Genomic DNA, 11,220 nt, shown 5'->3' with positions numbered 1-11,220 from the left:
ATATATATATTAATATTATAATATATATATAATATATATATATATAGTTAGAATAAATAAATTATAAGTAAATACAAAAGGTGCCTAGGATGATATATTTAAATTTTTAATTTTAATGGTCATAACTAAGAATAGTAAATAAATGAAAGGAAGATTATGTATTCAAAATAACTTAATAATAGCTGCATATATATATATATATATATATATATATATATATATATATATATATATATATATATAGTTAGAATAAATAAATTATAAATAAACACAAAAGGTTGATATATTTAAATTTTTAATTTTAATGGTCATAACTAAGAATAGTAAATAAATAAAACAAACAAAAGGAAGATTATATATTTAAATAACTAATTTTTATTATATATTTAAATTATATATTTAAATAACTAATTTATATTTGTAATTATATTTATATTCAAATAACTACTACTAATACTAATAATAATAACTGCAAGTAAAAATAAATAAGTAAAAAAATATGTCAAATGTCAAAAACTAAACAATAGCAAGTAAGAATACATAATAAATAAAAATAATCTGATATGATATATTTAACTAATCAAATAAATTAAAAGATACAGATACTTAGTTATACTTAAATAAATAGTAGTAATTAATTAAAACAAACGAAAGGGAGATATATATTTAAAAATCAAGATTATATATTTAAATAAGTTAATAATAGTTGCGAGTCAGAATACTAAAAAAAAAATCAAAAGATATAAATACATGTAAATAAATAAATAAACAACCTAGGGTATATTTAAATAACTAATTGCTCTATTATTATAACTAAATAAAAGAGTTGTTTAGCTTAATCTAAGGTGCTGCGAAAACACCTTTAACATTAAGAATGTACAAAAATCTTGGTATTTGCTAAAGCGAGCTCCAAAAGTTTAACATTTTCCCCATGAACGTTAAGCACAGGGAATGCACAGGTCTGGAAAATGCCGAATGTTAGTCACATTCTATAAGACTCAATGAGCGTGTTTATGGAGGATTAGCACTCGCGTCCCACTACACCTATCCAGTCCTGCGCGTTCCTCCTCTCTTCTTCTCCTCACATCTCTCACTGACATTCCACATCTCCCGCAGGCATAGAACAGCCATGCGACTTTTCTCACCTAAACCATACTCACCAAGCCCAAAGCTTATTTCCTATGTTACAGCTTGCCCAAAGTTCCCAGAGGGCACCTTATGGACAAAGGTTCTGACCCCAAAATGAAGGCACAAAGACAGACAGAGCGAACACCAATACCTAGCCTGACCCCGCTCTACCTAAAACTAAACTGACACATAACAGAGCCCTCATTTGTTCACTGAAATACAACTATTTACATGCAGCAGCCACTTACACCACCTTTCCATACAACCAAACACTGAAATGCTCATATTCCACCCCAAATCTTAAAATAAAAGGTTAATATTTGGAGTCACCAAGTCGAGGATAGCCAGCATATGAGTATTTTTGATAATAGTTTGTTTGCTCAGCAAGGCACACACTTTCCTGACTTGAAGCAGGCTGTAGGTACGGCACACCGGGGCGCAAGGCCAGCGATACATCAATGAGCCCTTCACTTGAGGGTACAAAAGGGCGCTTGTGTGGTCAGAGAGGACGGCCTGAGGCAGAGCAACCGACGGCCTAAACACAGCCAGTGTGCTGCAAGTCAAACAAGCTTGTTTATGAAGCCAGTCTGTGGAAAAGCACGCACCTCGGCGTCAGCCTGCGTAACCTGTTGATTTGAAAAAATACGCCTTTTTTGGTGTTTGTCACTTCTTGGCCTGCTTAAATATTTATTAAGTACTGCTTAAACATTTGGCGAGAGGACAAGGCCAAGAAGGTTGTCTCGTTTCTTGGATTTTAACACGCGACTGTGAGATGACAACATGCAGGCAGGTGCATGCGAATGACACAATCCTCCGCCACCGTGCCCATGCCCGTGTCCTCATTTCACCTCACGCCCGCCGGGCAGTCAGGGCGGGAATCTTCACACTCAGAAAAATAACAGAAGTGCATTAGGTTCATTTTACGACACGTAATATTCAATTCAGAGTTGCTTACCACTTAAAGGATTAGTTCACTTTCATAACAACAATGCACAGATAATGTACTCACGCCATTGTCATCCTAGATGTTCATGTCTTTTGTGTTTTTTGAGGAAAACATTTCAGGATTTCTCTCTTTATAATGGATATGGATGGCGCCCCGAAGTTTGAACTTCCGAAATGCAGCTTCAAAATGCTCTAAACGATCCCAGCCGAGGAGGAAGGGTCTTATCTAGCGAAACGATCGGTTATTTTCGAAACAAATTGACAATTTATATACTTTTTAACCTCAAATGCTCGTCTTGTCTCGTCTCTGCGCAGTGAATGTGTAGTCAGTAGCATGCGGGTCAATGCAGTTAGGGTATGTCTAAAAACTCCCATCTTGTTTATGTCTTCAATGTCAAAATCGTCTTATAATGCTGTTTTTACCGTTTTTTTGTAAAGGGAGTTTGAGTTTCTATGTATGTTCACTTTGTAAATACTATGTTGGTACTTTTGCAGCGATCTAAGGTGATTTTGAAGTTAGGGAAGAAAACGAGATGGGAGTTTTTAGACGTACCCTAACTGTATTTAACTGAATCACACAGATTTCGCATGCGCTGCGCAGAGATGAGACAAGACGAGCATTTGAGGTTTTAAAAGTATATAAATTGTCAATTTGTTTCGAAAATAACCGATCGTTTCGCTAGATAAGACCCTTCCTCCTCGACTGGGATAGTTTAGAGCATTTTGAAGCTGCATTTAAACTGCATTTCGGAAGTTCAAACTTTGGGGCGCCATCCATATCCATGATAAAGAGAGAAATCCTGAAATGTTTTCCTCAAAAAAACAGTTTCTTTACGACTGAGGAAAGAAAGACATGAACATCTAGGATGACAAGGGGGTGAGTACATTATCTGTGCATTGTTGTTATGAAAGTGAACTAATCCTTTAAGTGAACTCATGTAAACCAACTAAACCAACACTGAGCTAACTTGACCTGAATGACACTATTTTAGAGCTGCTAAATATCAATATACAGTATATCAGGGGCAGTGTCTCAAAATACTGGATGAGAAAAAAACATAGTACAAAAATAAAACAACGCTAATTTTACATTCAGAAGTGTATATATCACTTGTTTTCTAAAGAAACATTGTCCAATAGTGACACCAGCAGGTAAATTTACAGAGGGAGTCCGCATTTTGCCTCCCCTGAGTTTAAGTTTAAAGGATTTAAAGAACTTCCAGAACAAAAAATTACAGATAATTTACTCACCCCCTTGTCATCCAAGATGTTCATGTCTTTCTTTCCTCAGTCGTAAAGTTGTTTCTTCAGTAACTTTCTGTATATAGTGGCCTTCAATAGTGCCTGTGAGTTTGAACTTCCAAAATGCAGTTTAAAGGAGAACTCCGGTGTGATATTGACCTAAAGTGTATTGAATCATGATACCGAGTGTGAACGTACCTTATCGACTTATCGTGACTACATTTAAGATGGCGGCGACTGCTCTGTTCCTGGTGGAAGATGTCTGTATAAATCTTCTTGTAAATAAACTACCGGTGCTTTTTCTGAGTTCTCAATGTCTCGTTTTAAATGTCAGGGCCCTAGGAAGTCTACCGATGAAGTGTGGAGCTACTTTGTGCCTCGTAAATGGCGTAAAACAGTGATTTATTTACATGGCTCCTTCGATGCCCGATTGACTTTCATTGACAACCTGTTGTGAGCATCGGCTAACTGACCCCAGATTTCGGACAGCTGGACACAAACCGAGATGAAATATGCAAGGTACGTTCACACTCGGTATCATGATTCAATACACTTTAGGTCAATATCACACCGGAGTTCTCCTTTAAAGGGATAGATCACCCCAAAATGAAAATGTGATGTTTATCTGCTTACCCCCAGGGTATTCAAGATGTAGGTGACTTTGTTTCTTCAGTAGAACACAAACGAAGATTTTTAATCTCAAACTATTGCAGTCTGTCAGTCTTGTAGTGGCAGTCAATGGTTACCAAATCTTTTAGAGTAAAACAAAAATACACAGACAAAACCAAATTAAACTGCGGCTTGTGACGATACACTGAGGTGCTAAGACACAAAACGATCAGTCTGTGCAAAAAACTGAACAGTATTTATATCATTATTTACCTCTGATCCACCGCAATGTTCTACTGACGGCACGGGGCGTCAACGTGATCTAACCGTAGTAGATCTGTTGCTCGTATGTCACTCATCGTTTACATAGTGCATATTTGCCTTTCAAAATGGGAATTACTTGTGCTTATCCTGATTCTGGCAACTAATTAAAAACTAAAAGATCACGTTCCCCTGTGCAAACTCATCTGGGAGTGTTGAGTTTTCACCGACTACATTGCCAGAGCATGTTGATGCGGCATGCGCCGGCTGTTGTGAACGCACACAATACAGTTGAACGTTGCGGTAGATCAGAGGCAAATAATGATATAAATACTGTTCAGTTTCTTGCACAGACCGATCATTTTGTGTCTTAAGACTTGAATGTATCATCACAAGCTGCAGGGTTTAATTTGGTTTTGTCTGTGTATGTTTGTTTCACTCTCAAAAGATTTGATTACCATCGACTGCCATTATATGGCTGACAGACTGCAACGGTTTTAGTTAAAAATCTTTGTTTGTGTTCTACTGAGGAAACAAAGTGAACTACATCGTGGATGCCTTTGGGTGAACTATCCCTTTAAATGCAGCTTCAAAGGGCTCTAAACGATCCCAGCAGAGGAAGAAGGGTCTTATCTAGCAAAACTGCAGAAGTACCGACTCAGTGTTTACAAAGTAAACATGCAAAGAAGGCCAAACGTCCTTTACCAAAAAAGCGATGTAGGATGATTTTGAAGTTGGAGTTGAAAATGAGATGGGAGTTTTCAACATACAATATCTATCTTAAACCAGAGTGCACACAGAGTATGCATGTCCATTGCAGAGCTAGATGAGATGAGCATTTGTGGTTGAAAAGTGTATAAATTGTAAATTTCTTTAGATATCACTTTGCTAGATAAGACCAGGGTTGCCAGATTTTCACAACAAAACCCACCCAATTGCTTCTCAAAACTAGCCCTAAACAAGACCAATCGTGTTTTGAGGGGGGTGTCCCGTTAAAAATTCTGTTTCAGGGTGTAAAATACACACTTTTTGTCTGGTAAATTCACATTCCAGGGGCTAAATGTGATGTTATTGGGGTCGCTTCAACCCACACACTTGGCAACACAAGATAAAGCCCTTATTCCTCGGCTGGGATAATTTAGAGCCCTTTGAAGCTGCATTTAAACTGCATTTTGGAAGTTCAAACTCACGGGCACCATAGAAGGCCACTATTTAAAAAAAAAAAACCTGAAATGTTTTCCTCAAAAAACACAATTTCTTTACGACTGAAGAAAGAAAGACATGAACATCTTGGATGACAAGGGGGTGAGTACATTATCTGTAAATATTTGTTCTGGAGATCCTTTAAAAAGATGTGCAGTCACGTGAGAGGAGGCAACGGTTATGCTCTGGTTATGCTCAAATGGGATTGGTTCCTGCGATAAATCCCGCCTCTTGTGTTTGTGTGCGTTCACGAATCAGTCTAAATGAACATAATGGTGTTAATAGGAAGACTAGTTTAAAAACGCAAGTAAACATTTCACACATTTAAATAAAACAATCCGTGTTATATCAAAATAAGACTTGAAATGGCCTGAAAATATGATCTGTGGAAATATATAGTGAGATAGATAGATGTTGATTACATTGTTAATGTAAAAATATAAAATAGATTTTTTTTCTGAAAGTGTTAAGTAATGTTTATTTAAGAAAAAGTGACTGAGAGATTCATTTACGTTTGATTTTTTGATTAAATGCAGCTTCAAAGGGCTCTAAACAATCCCAGATGTAGAAAAAGGGTCTTATCAAGCGAAACGATCAGTTTTTGTAAAATAATTTACAATTTATACGCTTTTTATACACTTTGTGCACACTGGTTCAATACAGTATATGCACAAGCATTTGAGGTAAAAAGTTTATAAATTGTAAAAAAACAATTAAAAAATTAAGATTGTTTTGCTAGATAATACCCTTCTTCCTCTGCTGGGATCATTTAGAGCCCTTTAAAGCTGCATTTTGGACACTCAAACTCGCAGACATAGAAGTCTACTATATGGAGAAAATTCCTGAAATGTTCTCCTTAAAAAACATAATTTCTTTACGACTGAAGAAACAAAGACAAACATCTTGATGACAAGGGGGTGTGTAAATGATTTGTAAAGTTTTGTTCTGGAAGTGAACTACTCCTTTAATATCTTGAAAATAAAAAAGGAGTTCTTCAGCATACAGTCTTTAAAGAAAAGGTTTCAAAGGGGGTTTGCGTAGCAACCCTGTAGAACTATTCTGGGTTCGTTGATTCACCTTTCAGTAAACGTTTCCTAAAAGAACATTTTTTAAACATAAAGAACCTTGTATCACTATAAAGAAGCTTTTATGCAATGCAACGGTTCCATGGATGTTAAACATTCTTCATGGAACCACTGATGCCAATAAAGAACCTTTATTTGTAAGAGTTGTAGGGAAAAATTTGTCAATTTATCAAAAATACACTGTGACATTATGATCATCCAGACTTTTGGAAGCATATATTAGAAATATCAACTGTGCCATCACAGCTTACCTTGGAGCTTGAATGCGTAAAAAAAAAAAGCATTACATCACATAGTCTGGCTGGAAAAACTGAGATTGTCTTAAATCGTAATTTTCCCCAAGTTTATGAGCAGGTTTGTGCATTTCAACATGTCTTTTGGAACTATTATAAGAGGTAATAGTCATTAATGGCAACTGTTTTTTGCTTTTTGTAGTTGTACGAATAAACTTTGTGCTCTTTGTGCAAATGTATGCATGTCTTGTTTTTCCATAGAGTCCTTGTACGCACTGAACCCGAGACTAAATTCAGGTTTAACACCTGGTTGTGAAAAAGAGATCGTCACTGAAGTCAGCATGACGTTTCCGTCTCGCACTTACGCCACCGTAAAGGTACTTGTTTCTGAGATGAGTTCAATCAAACATACCAAAAATTTATTTTGGTTTGTTTTAAATTGAGCAACAAAAGAGGCTACCGTTTTTCATATTGACTGCTTATTGTAATTTTGTTGCCCATTAAGATTTTGCTATTCAGCTTTGAACATCCCACTTTCTTGCTCAGCAGTGGCTATTCATGGCACTGAAAGGGGCCTTGCAAAACCATGATGGTCAACAAGACGAAAATGACACGTGTGCACAACTTGGCATTTCCAAACAAGGTTTTTCTAGACATTCTTCAACTGATCAAGACCTCATACATCAAGACAATATCCACTGACAAAGTCCTCACTATAACTACTCACTATACTCAAATTCTCACCTGTGGCTTCCAACAAACCAGAACCAATTGAATGTAAGAACTCAACACATCTATGAGAAGTCTATCACTGATTAACGGGAAAGATGTGATGTTACCTGACTGCACAAAAGCCATGCAGATGGCCAGAGCGCCAATGAAGACGAGCTGAGATAAACCACTGTAATTGCTGCAGATGGCCATGGTTCCTGTGTGGAGTCTTCTGCTCACCGTTCCTAGACTGGTACGTTAATGAAAGAACACAGAGAGCAAGTGAGAGACTGAGTTAGTGAGGCAGGGGTAGCTGGGTTTAGGTGGGAGGACTCTGTATGGACAGTGCAGACTTTTGTCAACTCTTCTGGTAACTGCCCACCCTCTTCACACCCAGAGAAGTGAGTCTTTCCACTCCTGGAGTACGATGTCTTCACGTCCATCATTGGCCCAAGCTGCTTTGCTGTTGGAGTTTAGATCAGAGAGGTGGGTCATGCAGACTACAATTCGATTTTATTACAGTCAACGTAATTAAAGTATGTGAAGCATCATGAGAGTTTGGGAACGATTCATAATTATACTGAGGGACAGTTTATGAAATAATGGAACACTGGCCCAAAAAAGCAGATTTTGGATATTTAAGCTTAGAACCCTGGGCATTACCACTACAAAACCCACCCAATTGCTTCTCAAAAGTAGCCCTATCACATTTTGAGGTGGTTCTCCGGTAAAATTAGCAGTCCAGGGACTAAATATTACGTTACTGTGGTCGCTTTAACTCGTGGACATGAAGAACAACCTGCTGCAACAGTATGAAAGCAGCTAAATTCCACGGGAAAATCACAGACTTGGCAACACTGTGGGTAATATATGGACAGACCCAGCAGTTGGGTTAGGTGTTTAGCCCAGACTTATCAGTAGTTTTATTTAACTATTAAAAATACTTTGGATTTTGGACCACAAAATCAGGCGCGAGGGTCAATTTTTGGAAACTGAGATTTATACATCATCTGGAAGCGAAATAAATAAGCCTTCCATTGACGTATGGTATTTGTTAGGATAGGACAATATTTAGCAGAAACACGACTATTTGAATATCTAGAATCTGAGGGTGCCAAAAACCTAAATATTGAGAAAATCGCCTTTAAAGTTGTCCAAATAAAACTCTTCACAATGCATATTACTAATCAAAAAATTACGTTTTGATATATTTGCGGTAGGAAATTTACAAAATGTCTTTATGGAACATGATTTGTGGTATAAAAGAAAAAAAAAATTATAATTTTGACCCATACAATGTATTGTTGGCTACTGCTACAAATATATCCATACTACTTAAGGCTGGTTTTGTGGTCCAGGGTCACATGATTCTTGCTTAAAATGAACCCAACATAGGTTTAAAACTAACATTTATTAATAAGATAAATAATAAGTAATAAACTGTTTAGTTAAATTGTTTAATAAAAATGTTCAGCTTTTGATTATTGCTGAAGCCTCTAGTAATTATGTTCCTGATTTTTGATTTACAACCTATTTTGGGTTCATTTTAAGACAGCAATATAGCAGTTTTTTTTTTTAATTACTTAAAAATATTCAAATTTAAAACATTTTAACATTTACATTTTAAACATTTAACTCAAACGCTGGTTCAAAACAATCCAGTCGATGGGTTTGTCCATATTGTCTATATTTTAGGGTGTATATTTATTATAATCAATTGTTAAAAAGTGGTTAGTTCCAGTTCTGGATGTTAATCCAGCGTTCTGGCTAAAAAATACAATTTCACAATCTTTGGCAAATGTGGGGCAAATTTGTAAGAATTCAAACAATCACATTTTTATGTTTTCTTACAATCTATGCCTGATTAAATTATATTGTGTTGCAGACCTTCACACTTTTTTTCTAAAACATTAACATGATATAAATGAATTTGATGAGATTAACATAATATGAATTCATACAAAATCACCACCTCACAAAATCCTTTTTTTTTTTTTTTTTTTCAAAAAATTTTCAAGAATTTTTTCCTGCAAGACATTTTTGCACCCTGCCACCAAACTAAAGTTATGGAGACATGAACTAAGTATATAGTACATATCAATATTAGTTTTAGATGCTGAGCCCCCTCCATAAACACCAGACAGGAACAAACTGCTACAAACTACACGTAGCAATTTCCAAAGGGTCTCTTTGGATTAATCAGACATTGAATCTGCACACATTATGCCCTTTTCCTAAAGTGCTATATATATATATATATATATATATATATATACACACACACACATACAGTTGTGGCCAAAATTATTAGAACACTAGAATTTGAGTACCAGCTAAAAATAGTTTTAGGCCAGTTATAGTAGGGCCCTTATGTAAAAATGCTGTAAAATGAGAATGCTGTCAAAAATAATTTTATAAATAGATTTTCTTTATCAATTAACTTCTATTAACTAAATTAAATCAACATTTGGTGTGACCATCGTTTGCATTTAAAGCAGTTTTTGCCCTATAGGTGCACTTAAACAGTTTTTCAGATTGCACTGCAGGAAGGTTTGTTAAAGCATCTTGGAGATGTTGCCACAGTTCACAAATCTCGCTGGATTATTACAATTAATGGCAAAATGAATATTTGGAAATGTAAACTGATATTTTCTACTGACACACTACAACAAAAGATGAAAATAACAGACTTAAAATCATTTTTAGCTGGTGAAAATCCTATTGTTCTAAAAATTTTGGCTACCACTGTGTATATATAAAATATATATTCATACACACAACTGAACTGTTGTCAGGACAGCAAGTTAAAAACTTGATAAACTGGAAAAATAAGAGAATGAAACTTGCTTATGACATTAGTATAATATTAACAATTCAAACATTTTGTATCTTGCAGCTATACCTAAAAAAATGCATTTTAATGTTTATTCTGGTGCAATGCACTTCAATTGTAAGTGATTTAGTGTAAAGGATTGCACTTGTTTTTAAATATTGATGCACTAAAAAAAATATCTATGGTAATTGGGAACACGCTCCAGGATTAGATCTAATTTAGATTTGAGACTGAACCATTATGCGTTTCAAAAAGTAACTTAGAATGATTTTAAGACATAAGAAACTGAACCCAAGTAACAGGTTAAATGTCATTCCAAACCTGCAAGACCTTCGTTCATCTTCGGATGACAAATGAATATATTTCTAAGGAAATCCGAGAGCTTTCTGACCCTGCATAGACGTAACTGACATGTTCAAGGCACAGAAAGGTAGTAAGGACATTATTAAAATTGTCCATGTGACATCAATACTTCAACCATAATTAATGAAGCTACAAGAATACTTTTTGTGTGCAAAGAAAACAACTTCATTCGACATCATTCAATCATTTCTTTTCTTCCGTGTGAGCCTCTGGCACGTTCTTAAGAGTACCACGACGCATAATCTGTACAAAAAAAAATACTTAACATGCGTTTAAGACTGACACAGAAAATAAATTGTTGGATAAACTTGATTATTTGTTTCCTTGCACACAAAAAGTACTTTTGTAACATTACGGTTGAACCACTGATGTCACATGGACTATTTTAACATTGAACAACTTGAACATGTCAGTTGCGTTGCGGTCTATGAAGGGTCAGAAAGCTCTTGGATTTCATCAAAAATACCTTAATTTGTGTTCCGAAGATGAACAAAGGAGTAATTAATGTTAGAATTGTCATTTTTGGGTGAACTATCCCTTCAAACGGACAAACAGGGTGGCTGAAAATAACTTGACTGCACACAAAGAGGTGATGGACAGCCAATGA

The 11,220-nt window shown here is 35.6% G+C and overlaps 1 protein-coding gene across 1 annotated transcript in view; it reads right to left on the bottom strand.

Moving 5' to 3' along the window:
* The window catches only part of snorc (secondary ossification center associated regulator of chondrocyte maturation), a 13,760-nt gene extending 2,671 nt beyond the window's left edge, over window positions 1–11,089 (bottom strand). The window contains exon 1 of the mRNA XM_073848471.1: window positions 7,546–11,089. Within this exon, the coding sequence (XP_073704572.1) occupies window positions 7,546–7,630 (85 nt within the window). The 5' untranslated portion in view covers window positions 7,631–11,089. The remainder of the gene's footprint in view (window positions 1–7,545) is intronic.
* Window positions 11,090–11,220: the final 131 nt, after the last annotated feature.

This window comes from Garra rufa, chromosome 10, assembly GCF_049309525.1.
Source record: "Garra rufa chromosome 10, GarRuf1.0, whole genome shotgun sequence".
NCBI lineage: Eukaryota > Metazoa > Chordata > Actinopteri > Cypriniformes > Cyprinidae > Garra > Garra rufa.
Note: the sequence above shows the minus strand (reverse complement) of the source record. Positions and strands in the feature narration are given on the sequence as shown.